The 13,900-nt window shown below is 42.2% G+C and overlaps 1 protein-coding gene across 1 annotated transcript in view; it reads left to right on the forward strand.

The window, feature by feature from the left end:
- The window catches only part of LOC117360870 (caspase-8-like), a 108,640-nt gene that overhangs the window by 89,429 nt on the left and 5,311 nt on the right, over positions 1 to 13,900 (forward strand). The window contains exon 8 of the mRNA XM_033945411.1: positions 8,128 to 8,629. Within this exon, the coding sequence (XP_033801302.1) occupies positions 8,128 to 8,629 (502 nt within the window). The remainder of the gene's footprint in view (positions 1 to 8,127; positions 8,630 to 13,900) is intronic.

Consider the following 13,900-nt stretch of genomic DNA (forward strand, 5'->3'; position numbering starts at 1 on the left):
GGAGAGCATTCCAGGTGTCCACAAACTCATTGCGTGAAGCAGAACTTCCTGATATTTTTCCTGGACTTGTCCTCCCTTAGCTTCAGTCCATGTCCTCTTGTCCGTGTCACATTGGACGTTGTAAATAATTTTTTTTCCTGCTCTATTTTGTCGATTCCTGGTCTTCAGCAGTTGCTTCTTTTCTGATCAGCAAGTCTAATCGGTGTTATAGAAACTGTTTAGTGAATCGCTGCCTTCCAAAATTTGCATGCCATTTCCCTCATTTGCAGGCGCTGATCAGATTGAGAGGAAGGTTAGTGAATCAGGTTGGGGAACAATAAGGTCTCAAAGGGGTCGCAAACCGATTGGTACATGATCGGTTTGCTTAGTGAATCTAGCCCAAAGTCTGTTTTGGGCCTAAGTCGCTAGTCACCCAAAGTTGGCAGTACCTAAAGTCCATTCTTGAAAAATACGTCCAAATTATTTTTTTTTTGAGAATCGTCTTAACTGTATGTCCAGCCGTTTGATCGCCCAGACCGCTAAGTCGTCTATTTTTATACCCCATTCTCATCCAAAAATTTGTCCAAGTTGGAAATGGCTAGAACAAGATCTTTTGGACATGGGAGAGGTCAGCAAAGTAATGGACTAGACACTCAGACGTGGCAACACAGTAGTGGGGCACCTTACAGGGCACTGCTGCAAACGTCGCAAAAAGGGTGCCATATACACATCTCACCACAACTCCCTTATAGGTCATGGTGAGCTCCCCGAAAACACCCCCAAAACCTACTAGACCCACCTGTCTACAACTCCAATAGTCCTCATGACTGCAGGTGGCACCTGTATGGCAGTACAATAGGGTTTGGGGAGGATTTGGGGGGGCGCACATGTTCCACCATAAATGCAGTGGTTAGAGTGGCTTATGGGCCTAGGTCCTCCTCTCTATGGTTCACTAGCCCACCCCACACACTACTTAAACCATCTCTGTGCTGCTCTACTAGGCTTTGCTTTCCAGGTGCTGATGTTCTGGAGGCAGGTATGCATGTTTTTATTCCGATTTTTATGGGTTTGGGGGGGGGGGGGTCAGTGATCACTGGGGCAGTGTGTGGGAGTCTGTACTTTGTGTCTGCAGTGCATATCTGGTCACTTTGGATACCTTTTTGCCACTTAGACCTGGTTTTACATGGCCTAAGTCACAACGTTCAACTTCCGTCCAGGCAGCCTTGTTAAACTTTCAGTTATACTTGCAGTGCGACTAAGTTTAGATTAGCCCATGTCCCACCCAAATCCCTCCATCACCACGCCTCCTAAAACACCCCTTTTAGCTCTGGTCATACAGCAGCACTGAAAAGGCCTAAGTCGTTTTTAGGTACATCTAAAACCCGTTTAGATTATCAGCACTTGGACAACTTGTCTTTTAGATCGTCCAAGTGCCGATTTAGGCTGATTTTTGGACGTCTTTCTTTTTTGATTATGAGCCCCCTAGTATTTTTTTGGAGCTATACATTAGTTACTATTCAGATATAATTGAATGCATATTCAGCAAAGGGGTCATACATAGTGTAGTTAGTGACCTTACTAGTTCCAGAAGAATCTTAGACCAAACCTGTTCACTTAACTCCCCCACCCATGACCGATAGATTACAAAGAAATGTATATTGATACAGGATCCTTGGTGTGTGTTGCGTTGGGATAAAGACTTGTATTGTAAAATCTTGCACTGTCACTATGACAAATTTAACCTGTAAACTGTATTTTATGGATATTGGTATTAGATTCCTAGTATGTATCGAACTAGGATAAAAACATGTACCAGAAAAAAAAACGTGTACTGTAACTATGGCAAATTGTATGTTAACCTGTAACCCGTCCTGTGCTCTTTGGGGAGGATGGGATAAAAAATCGATTAAATAAAATAATAGTACCACATTAATAAGTATATTTCTAATGTTGAGTTTTTAAATTATATATAAATACTTAACAAATCCAAATGAAATGCTAAGGAAGCAATGTCAGAGATCAGTACAACAGCTTTTGAATCTGGCCCCTGATGTGCTTAGGAATTCTTTGTTCTGTCTCTGTCTTTTTACAGAAAAAACATTCTCTGTTCTTTGCCCTTTAGTGCAGTGGCCCTTTACCTGTTCAACCAGGTTACAGCCCTCCACATTCTATCATTAACCTATTTTATGATTTGTTTGCTGCTGCCACATATACTGCAGATAGCTTGTCACTGAGCTAGGTTACAAAGTCTTTTCGCTCTGACCAGTTGCAATAATCAAGCTCTTATTATTTTCCAGGACTGCTTAGTGGTCCTTATGATGCTCCCATATGCCTCTGAGTATCCTCTCCCATAAGGCTTTGGGATTCTTTCAAGCCTAAAAACACAGGCCCATAGCACTATATAATCACTCAGTGGTTAACTCTGGATTTTCCTACTCAAGTAGTATTACCTGATGTAGTAAGAACTTATCATGGAAAAAATATTGTAAGATCGCCATACAAGAGGACCTTGCCAGACTAGGCATCAAAATGGTAGATGGCATTTAATGAGAGCAAGTGCAAAGTAAAGCACATGAGAAAGAGGAACGTGAATTATAGCTACATCAAGCAGGGTTCCACATTAGGAGTCACTGCCCAGGAAAAGGATCTAGGTGTCATTGTTGATGATACGTTGAAACCCTCAGCTCAGTGTGCAGCAGCCAAGAAAGCAAGCAGAATGTCAGGAATTATCAGGAAAGAAATTGAAAGCAAAGATGAAAATGTTATAATTCCTTTGTATTACTCCATGGTGCGGCTGCACCTCAAATACTGTGTGCAATCTTGGTTGCTGCATCTTAAAAAAGATATAGTGGAATTAGAAAAGGCACAGAGAAGGGTGACAAAAATGATAAAGGGGATGAGACAACTTCCTTATGTGGTGAGGCTAAAGTGGCTAGGGCTCTTCACCTTGGAGAAGAGACGACTCAGTGGAGATATGAAAGAGATATGGAGTGGAACGGGTTGATGAGAATCACTTCTTTACTCTTATCATTCCCATTTGCACCTTCTCTCATCTCCTTCAAAGACCCATCCCCTTCATGCCTCACCCTCTCTGTAGTTCTTTGTCCTATTTAACTGTATTCCAACCCTTCTAGGTTCTTCAAATTGTCTCTTCTCCCAATTTTTCTGCACACAGTCTCACAAGAAATAGGAAGTGCCTTATCTACTGTTTCAAAACTATTCTGGCACAGGTGGCTAGTAGCAACTTTGATGGAGTAGGGCAGCAAAGTAAACAAGTGCCCACCGCTAGATTGGTAGGCTGGTGAGGCAGACTTTCGGTGCCTTAAGCTTGGGTGCCCTGAATTAAAGTTCACTAGCTTACTCCTTAAATTGGCCCTGACTTTACCTCAGATGACCCTGGTTGAAAAAGGTCCCTGGTGATCACAGTGGGCCTAAATGAATGTCCCACTCCTCCTTAAATAAAAAAAGATCCTGGTAGCCTAGTTAGGTCCTTAACTCATCCCCCTTTACTCCTGCCCCTCAAGACAGTCTCTAGTAGCCCAAGTGGGCTCTGAAACTCCCTCCTATCCCCAATACATATTTTATTTAGCAGGCAGGAGCATTACCCATTTGCTCCTATCTCTGCTGGCTCTTGCCCTCTTGCAGTATGTTTCCTGTGTTCTGACAAACTGCTATGGGTCAGCAACCCCCATTTTATAAAATAGTAGCGTTACAAAATGGGACCAGGTACTATATGTACTACTGGCCCATAGGGATGCTGCAGCATATCAGGCTTTCTGGAATGATTGCCCAAACCAAGGGTCCCTGGATCTAACAGTCTCCTTAAAGGGTGGAAGTCTTATTTTCTTTCTTCTTTCCTGTAAGGGCATTAGAAAAAGACTTTCATCCCATGCAAAAAAACTGCAGCATGTTACTGTGATGCTGTGCACATTCTTTCTATCTATCCACATTTTTTCAACAGCGCAGTAATTGCATGCTATTACTGTGTTGCCCCAAAAATAAGACAGTGTCTTATATTCATTTGGGGCCCAATAAAAGCACTAAGTCTTATTTTCGGGTAGGACTTATTTTTTTCATCTCTCCCTTCCTCTCCTTCACCCCAATTCTTCCGCTTTCCTTTCCCCCACATGTGCAATATCTATCCTCCCCTCACCCATCCCCTTGTGCCTTCCCTCTGCAGCATCTTTCTATCCCTCCATCCCCCTGTGCAGCAGAACCCTTGCCCAGCTTCCATCCTTCCCTCCCTCCCATCCCTTGTACAGCAGAACCCTTTGCCCAGCTTCCATCCTTCCCTCCCTCCCATCCCTTGTACAGCAGAACCCTTTGCCCAGCTTCCATCCTTCCCTCCCTCCCATCCCTTGTGCAGCAGAACCCTTTGCCCAGCTTCCATCCTTCCCTCCCTCCCATCCCTTGTACAGCAGAACCCTTTGCCTAGCTTCCATCCTTCCCTCCCTCCCATCCCTCATGCAGCAGAACCTTTGAGCAACTGCCGCTGCCCCGCCATGCAGCCGAACCGCCAAACCCCCACTACCTCTTCTGGGAGACTGTTCCACACATCTACCACCCTTTCTGTAAAAAAGTATTTCCTTGGATTACTCCGGAGTCTATCTCCTCTTAACTTCATCCTATGCCAGAGCTTCCTTTCAAATGAAAGAGACTCTACTCATGCACATTTATGCCATGTAGGTATTTCAACATTTCTCAAGTCAAATTAGCAGTGACAAAAAAATCCAAAATTTCAAAAAATGTAATTCACCAAAGTGGACTCTATCTCTAAGATTCCACATTAAATTCAAAAACAGGTGGAGAAAAAGCTTCAAGAAATATCTTATCACGTAGCAATCATTGATTTTAAGCTAACGTTGCTCTTATCACTTGCAAAAAACTCACGTCCATAAGTAATGTAGGGATCTAAAGAAAAACAAACCCCACTACTGTGCACAGTACAAAACCTATGTGAAGGAACTCTGTGCGCTCTGTCTATTTCTAACGGTTTATCAAACTGGTAATCCAAGATTTTTGGAATGAATGTCTCCAAAAACTTAACCACATCAGTAGATTCAGTACCTTCAGGTATTCCTAGAATTCTTAAATTATTTCGGTGGGAATGTAAGTTCGCCTCTTCAAGCTCCCGTTCCAAAATTGGTATTTTCTTGATTTGGAGCTGCAGATCTTTAAAAGTCGACTGATGAGCAGATTGTTTTTCCTCGACCGCCTGTAGCCTGTGTTGAAATTGAGTAACGTCTTCTCTCATATCGGCTATTTCAGACTTGATCTCCGTCATATCGATCCTCACATCTGTGAGCACGGATCGAAGGGCCTTAAGTTCGGCTATGATGGCCTGAGGGCTGTTGTCTTCTTTGGTTTCGTCCGCTGGTTTTTTTGGAGACAGTGGGTTAGGCTTGTGCCTTTTTCCAACTTTTGAAGTTGCCAAGTTGTTAAAAGATGAATCGATGAAATTCACTCCGTTGATAAGTGAGATTTGAGAAGGCGAATATATTGATTTTGTGAAAGTGCAGCCGGAGCCCTGCAGTTATGCTGCCATCTCTTATCTGTCTCGATAGTGCCCCCATCTATATTTTTAAATGTTTTAAATTTTTTATAAAGCATTTTTTAATAAAGCCTATTTTTCAATATAGGCAAAAAACGATGGAAAAGCACATAAATGGTACTTAACTCTGGCATCAGAAAGATTGCAGCTTCTCAACACTTTCTGCCGGCATCAAACAAACTTCTTTCTCTTTAACGGCATTAAGGGCAAAAGTTTCCAAATCGGCTTTTTCTCCACCCGTTTTTGAATTTAATGTGGGATCTTGGAGATAGAGTCCACTGGTGAGTGACATTTTTTGAAATTTTGGATTTCAACATCTCTATCATATCTCTATCCCTCTCCCACCTTTCCTCCAAAGTATACATATTGAGATCTTTAAGTCTTTCCCCAAATGCCTTATGATGACGATCATGCAGCAGCATTTTTGTAGCTGTCCTCTGGACTAAGTCCATCCTTATTATATCTTTTTGAAGGCGTGATCACCAGAATTGCACACAATATTCTAAATGAGGTCTCACCAGAGTTTTATACAGGGGCAACAATATCTCCTTTTTCCTACTGGTCATTCTAGTCACTAGCATCCTTCTTGCTTTCGCCATCACCTTTTCAATCTGTTTGGCCACCTTAAGATCATCACATACAATCACACGCAAGTCCCGCTCTTCTGTCATGCACATAAGTTCTTCACCCCTAAACTGTATCGTCCCTCAGGGTTTTGCAATCCAAATGCATAATCTTGCATTTCTTAGCATTATATTTTAGCTGCCAAATTTCAAAACATTCTTCAAGCTTTGCTAGCTCTTTCTTCATATCATTCATACCATCCGGGGTGTCTACTGTATTGCAGATTTTGATATCATTCATAAAGAGGCAAATCTTACCCAACAGCCCTTCAGCAATATTGCTTATAAAAATGTTAAAAAGAACAGGCCTAAGAGCAGAACCTTGAGCCACAGAACCAGTGACATCCCTTTCCTGAGAGCAATCTCCATTAAGTACTACCCTCTGTTGTCTTCCACTCAACCAGTTCCTGACCCAGCCTGTCTCTTTAGGGACCCATTCCAAGGGCACTCAGTTTATTTATTAGATGTCTGTGTGGAACACTATCAAAAGGCTTTGCTAAAATCTAATATACCACATCTAGCGCACTCCCTCTATCCAATTCTCTGGTCACCCAGTCAAAGAAATTGATCAGATTTGTCTGACAAAACCTACATCTAGTGAATCCATATTGCCTCCAATCCTATAATCCACCATATTCCAGAAACTTCACCATTCTCTGTTTTAAAAGTGTTTCCATTAATTTGCTTACCACAGAAATCAGACTTATCGGGCTGTAATTCCCTACTTCTTCCTTACTTCCATTTTTTTGGAGAGGGACCACATCCGCCCTTCTCCAGTACCACTCCCGACTCTAGAGAAGCATTGAAAAGGTCAGTCTGTGGAGCTACCAGAACTTCCCTAAGTTCCTTCAGCACCCTCAGATGTACACCATCCAGTCCCATCGCTTTGCCTGCTTTTAATTTAATCGATCAAGGTCTACCACTATTCCATCCCTATTCGCATTTGTCTTCTGTGAATACAGAACAGAAATATTTTGTTAAGCAATTTAGCCTTTTCTTTATCATCTTCTACATATTTCTCCCCTTCACCTTTGAGTCTGATGTATGTATGCTATTTGAAACCTTTTACAGCATTGCCAGCTTGCTTCTATGTCTTCAGACGTACTAAGTTACCAAGTCCCAGGCTGGAGATTTTTTGGCCAGTCCTAGTTTTGAACTTACAGCTCAAAGCAGTGTGGGATTTGTAGTGCCCAATCTTCTCCTTTGAAATCAGTTCTGCAGGTCCCATAATGCACCAGAATGGGATAGTCAAAAGTCCAAGATTGTTCCAAAATTTCCATCCTGGAACAGGGCAAATTGTAATTTCTGTGTCTTATGGGATGGGAGCCTAGTCCTGGGTTTTTTTTTTCTTGTGACATCCAGAACACATTGGGATGGAAGTGATAAAGGAGGGCTAAAACAAACATCTTAGTGTCATCTACTTTGGGGTATAAATAAGCATTATTATTCTGCTTGAATATAGATCTATACAGTGTATTTAATGATAGTGATATAGTAATTATTGTGTTCTGTTTCATAGGCAGCGGAATGCTTTTTCATTTGGGGGGCCCCTAAACGCTCCCTCCTAGCCCCAGCAGGATCCTGCGGCACGATCTCTCTCTAGCTCCCTACTCCCCTACCTACCTTCCCCAGTCACTGTAATTTTAAATCTTCTGGCAGCCACTGCGTAACATCAATGAGCAGGCTTGCCCCGGAAGTCTTCATTCTGTAGTGAGCGACGCTGCGCGGTGGCTGCCTGAAGTTTTAAAATTACAGCGGCCAGCAGGAGTAGATCCATAACCGACTGCCAATTTTTAGGGAGGCCATGACCCCCATGGCCTCCCCCATTCCGCTGCCTAAAACTGTATGAATCCAATGATCTGTGTGACCAAAATGCTACTAATATACATATTTGACAAGTCAAATCTAAGTTGTTCATCTGTCTTGCTGGGAATGTGGTTGTACTCTGACTGCTTTTTCTCATGCTTTAAACAGAGGCTCTATGCAGTGTCTTCACAAAGCTTCACTTCAAGCCAGAAGTGCACAAAGATCTAACTGCAGAGGAAATCTTGAAGACAATACTTAAGTATAGTACTGAGAGCCATCAAGCTAGTGATTGTTTTGTGTGCTGCATCCTCTCACATGGTGCTAAAGGCATCATATATGGTACTGATGGGCAAGAGGTACCTATCCAAAGACTCACTGCTTCTTTCAGTGGTAGGAATTGCCCTTCACTAGCTGGAAAACCCAAAATATTCATTATCCAGGCATGCCAAGGGACAAATTATCATAAAGCAGTAAATGTGGAAACAGATTGCCAGAGCTCCTCATTACTTTCTGAGGTGGATTCAAACTCCAAAGATGAATGCATTCCAGAGGAAGCAGACTTCCTGCTTGGCATGGCCACCGTAGCAGACTATGTTTCTTACAGGAGCCCAAACCAAGGGACTTGGTATATACAGTCCCTATGCAACCTTTTGACAGAATGCTGCCCTAGGTGAGTGTTTAGGTATAGTACAAGGTTCCAGATATAACCTCCTACTTGAATTTGAATTATTTGTGGCCCTTAAAAGTTTAGCAGATGGGAAGTGTGGATTGATGGTCAGCAAATTTTCTCCCACTCAATTTTTTTAATATAATTTTTTTTTAATTGTATTACAATGTAGCAGCTGTATACAGAAAGAATACAGTATATTAATATTATGATATAGATTCACACTGTAAACATTTTGTTTTGTCATTTTAATACAAAAGTGCAAGTAATGAGGAAGTTGGGATTATGGACCAATTAGTTTGATTTTTTTTGTTTTGGTAAGTAATTTATTGGATAAAGTAATGTGATTACATGTTAGTCCACTTCTGTAACAGACTGCCAAAATTATTTTTTAATTTTTTGAGGTCTTATATTAAATTTTAACAAGACGCAAATGTACAAACAGTACTGATGAAAAAGCAACCAGGAAAAATAGCACATTAGTACATTAAGGCCCGGATTCTGTAACCTGCGCCATTGTCAACGGCTGCCTTAAAAGTTTCCGCTGATCACACATCAATCATGCAGTGGTGCTGGGTACAGAATCGCGCCTCCAGCAAAGGTAGATGCTAGAAATGTAGGCCAGGTTTTTCTAGGCCTACATTTCCAGCCCCTACCTTTGATGTGAACCGCACCTATTTAGGCACTTTAGGCCACCTAGCACCACTTCCGGCATTACCCACGCCCACAGTGGCATTAGCTGGCCTAAAGTGCCTATGGAGGCTTGATCCTAGCACTGATTTTTTTAGGCACCAGGCCTTGAAACTTAGTTTAAAATATTGTTTAAATTGGATTTTTTACTGAGCTTGGGTACCTATTGGCGCCCAAAACATCGGCACTGGTTAGAGAATCCAGGCCTAAATCAATAACATCACTGGGACCCAAACTAGTACCTTAATCTTATGCAAATGAAGAATCAAAATATTATGCTCCCTCCCCACCACCGAATCCCTCTTCTATCTACCCAAAAAGCATTGCAAAATCTTCTAAGGTCAGATATCTACTGAACTAACAGAATGAAGAGAAATGCCAAAAAAGACCTTATAAAGCTGCCAAGAATTAACCAGCCTGGAACAGCAGCCAACTGCTTAACTCATGTTTTGGCAGCTACCTGGCCATTTTCAGAGGCATTTTAACAGGTTATCACTGCTGAAAATGCCTGATTAGCACTGAAAAAAAGTCAGCAATATTGGGACCATTCTGGGGGTTTGACCACTTAAGGCCTGATATTCAGAACTTAAGTGACCAGGCTTAATGTGTAGGGTTACCAGAGGTCTGGGTTTTGGAAGGCCTTGAGCTCTGGGTCACAGCTGGAGGGTCTCTGTGAGCAAACATCAACGTGATGATGTTTTCAAAGGCTAAAACCTTCTTCCTCAAGCCAGGACAGTATGAGCAAAAGATGACAATATCTGAATATATAAATGAGATATAAAAGCATTTCAATGGTTGTGTCAAGTGGAATGAATTACTGGAAGAGATATTCCCAGCTCCAACAGTGCTGGCCTTCTGACGCCCCCTACATCTGAAGGAGAAATGAGTGAAAAGCAAGCTGTCAATGAAAATTCAAAGAGAAGAGAATGGCTTAAGTCCTTGCAGCTTACTGAGGTGCAATTTATGCCAGTGTGTTTCACAGGACTCCACAGTTAACATAAGGAGGTCCTACTCATACTCTTCCTCAAATGTAGTGTGTGTGTGTGTGTATATAATGTAGTGTGTGTGTGAATAAAATGTGAAGAAGAGTGCTATGTTGAGGAGATGAACCAGTTGCAATAGACAGGAACCCAACTGCAAATCGAGGTGGCACATCTATAAGTGAATGTTTTTCAGGACTAGAGCACTGCAACAATGACCTCATGGTCAGAATACAAGGAGAACATTTTAAAACAACCTAGGAACAGAAGATCTTTGAAATTACAATGATAAAATACTCAACACCAACAAAAAGAACTAAACAAAATTCTGCACTTCCTATCACATTATAAGTTATAAAATTATTTCTCTTTGACACCTTCTGATCAATCATCCATCCTCTCTCCCTGTTTCCCACCTTGCCCCCCAAACCCCTCCCCTATACTCATAGGTTTCCCCTTAAGACTGTCATTGGAATGTTTCAGTGTTTCACTTATATGTTCTGATTGTCATCAGTGGTGTAGTCATGAGGAGGCCATAGACTAGGGTTACCAGACGTCCGGATTTCTCTGGATGGCTTTTCAAAACCTGGCACGTTGTCTGGGTTTTGAAAAGCTAGTGAGATCAGGGCCAGGGTTGGAGTGCATCTGGACCGAAGAGATGAGGTTTATGTGGGACTGGGTTTGGAGGGTGGAATGTGGTGGGGCTGGGGAGCACAACAGGGCGGGGCCACGCATCCTCTTTTACCAGATGGAAAATCTGGTAACCCTACCTTAGACCCTTCACTTTGGGCTCAGGTGCCTCCAGAATTGTGGCACCAGTTGAATGGCTGGTGAGGATGTCCAAACCCTGTCAGCCAAAGAGGTGCACTGCCCAAGTACCTGCCCATGCTGCCTGAGAAGCACCAACACTGGCATAGCAATTGAGCATGTGCTGGAACACTAGCATTGGCAGCTGAAGAATGCTGCTGACTTCTTCACTGCCCAGGCAGCATAGGTGGGGGCTCGGGCAGTGGACCTCTTTGGCTCACAGGGATTATAGAATTTCCTTTATAGTATTTGATCATTCTCATTTCAAATGTTTTCCATTTCTGCGTGTTCCTGAAGTTTTTATGTACATTTTGTTATAAATGTGTTAGGAAGTGATCTTCCTTTAAGACAGGGGTCTCAAAGTCCCTCCTTGAGGGCTGCAATCCAGTCGGGTTTTCAGGATTTCCTCAATGAATATGCATGAGATCTATGTGCATACACTGCTTTCAATGCATATTCATTGGGGAAATCTTGAAAACCCAACTGGATTGCGGCCCTCAAGGAGAGACTTTGAGATCCCTGCTTTAAGACATGTCCACCTATCCTGAGATGTCATTCTGACTGTTTCTGAAATGGTTTGCTATGCCTATGAAGATTCTCAATTTTTGGCTTGTATCTCTAATTTAGCATTCCTTTTCACTTATTTTTTTGGATTGGATTATATGCACTACATTTAGACAGATGCATAAATATGAGCCTCTTATTCTGTGGGTAGCTGCAGGGTCCTGTGACACTTGGACATTCTTTAAAAAATGTACCTCTAAGTCAGTCTTGCTCATAATGTCCAAAAAAAACCCCATCCATATCACAGCCATTTTCGAACAGGAAAAATGTCAGGATTTCCTGTTCAAAAATATGTGATGTTCCTGTACCGTTAATGTCCAAAATGAATAGCCAATTTCCAAAATAAAACATCTAAAATATAAATTACAAAAAACAAACACAAAAATGTCTGCTTGGCATCCTTTGTACAAAAATGGCCACACAGAAGTCTCTGCAGAGCTCAGTCAGCCTAGAGGTCAATGCAGCCTAGTGGTCAATGCAGTAGTAGACTGGACACAGTGGGACCCAGGTCTATAATCTTTCTTAATTCCTTTATATATTATTGTGAGTCCTTCAGGAACAGATGTAAACCTGAAAGGTACACCATTACAATAGCCATCACGTTTAAAGGCGTTGTAGTTCTGTGTTCCAGGAAGGTCATGTATTTGTACAGAAATAAGAGTTAATTTGGGAGATACACCAGGGTCCTATTGTTCAAAATCCACAGCACTGACCACTAGGCTATTCTTTAAACTTGCTTGCTGCACTTTTATGAATGGCCATAATACATGAATCTGTTACACATCCTAATATCCATTGCCATTTTCACTTCTTATGGGGATTGGAGAAGGTCAGTAACCACTGGGAGATGATGGAGGGGTCATACCTTCATCCCTCTAATAGTCAGCTGCTTAACCAGGCTACCTTTCTGTACCCTGGATGTGATTGAAACAGATCTAGACAAAAACGTTGAAAGATGTCTTAATTTTGGGCCCACCCCAATCCTTCCCAAACATGTCTCCTGTATGCCCTCTTACTATTTGGACAAACTGCAGTGGAAACAATCCAAATTCAGGTTTCAAATATCGTAATTTGGATATTTTCAGCAGATGGACTTTCTTGGCAATTTTGAGATGCTCATCTGCTTCGAAAATGAGCTACATAACCAGGTACTGCCACCACAGAATATCCCCAAGAAAAGGATCTGGCTGTCATTTTAGACAATACGATGAAACCTTCCACCCAATGTGTGTCGGCGGCCATGACATTTGCATGGCATTTAAAAAAAGGAAGTAACCACTGGACTTTGAATCTTTGAAATATACACCAATCTTTAGCCTTTCCAGAAAGGAAAAACAATGGAAAACAATGACTGGAAAGTAAACTCTTTACCCAAGGGAGGTTTTCAAGCCTTCCTTCAGAGTTTCATATCTCTGAGTATTTGTATAAAAATATTTTTTGATCACTCTTCAAAGGCTTTTTAGTTCTATTAGGTCAGTTTTTGTTTTTGGATATTCTATATCCATCTTTGGCATTAACTTGTAACATTCAACATTCTTGCATTTTTCTGCTTCCTCCTCAAATCTATCTACTTTTCCATGCCTTCCCATCTATCCATGCGCACAATTTCCTCCCTCTCTATGCCCTTCTCCACTAACCATGTATGCAATCTCCTCCCTATTTCTTCTCTCGTTTTCCCATATATCCATAAACAGCATTCCTTTAACCTCTCTTATCTTCCCTATCTCTCCCATCCCTGGGTACCATGATCACCCCTATCTCCCCTTCCCCCTCCAACCCTGTGCACCATGTCCTCCTCCTCTCTCCCCTTCCATCCTTGTGTACCATTTCCCCCCTCTCTTTCCATCTTCTATGGTCTGAACTCTGTCTTCCCCCTTTCCCCCTCCTGTGGTCTGGGATTTTTATCCTCTCCTTCCCATAGTCTGGCTTCTCTCTTCCTTCTTCCTTTCCCTCCTCCCCTCTTTGTGGTCTGGCATCTCTCTGTCTTTCCCTTCCCTTTCCCTAGTCTGTAATCCCTCTCTCCTCCTTCCTTTCCCTGGTCTTACATCTCTATTTGCCGCTTCCATTTCTTCCCCTAGAGTTCTGGCCGGGGGGAGGGGGGACGGGGGGACGGGACTCTGTATAGGTGTGCAAGCCACCCAGAAGGTCTCTTTGGGCTGCCATTGGCTCTTAATTATTTCTATAGCGCTACCAGATGTATGCAGCGCTGTATAATCACAAAGAAGAAAATGGT

Source organism: Geotrypetes seraphini, chromosome 5 (assembly GCF_902459505.1).
Source record: "Geotrypetes seraphini chromosome 5, aGeoSer1.1, whole genome shotgun sequence".
Classification (NCBI taxonomy): domain Eukaryota; kingdom Metazoa; phylum Chordata; class Amphibia; order Gymnophiona; family Dermophiidae; genus Geotrypetes; species Geotrypetes seraphini.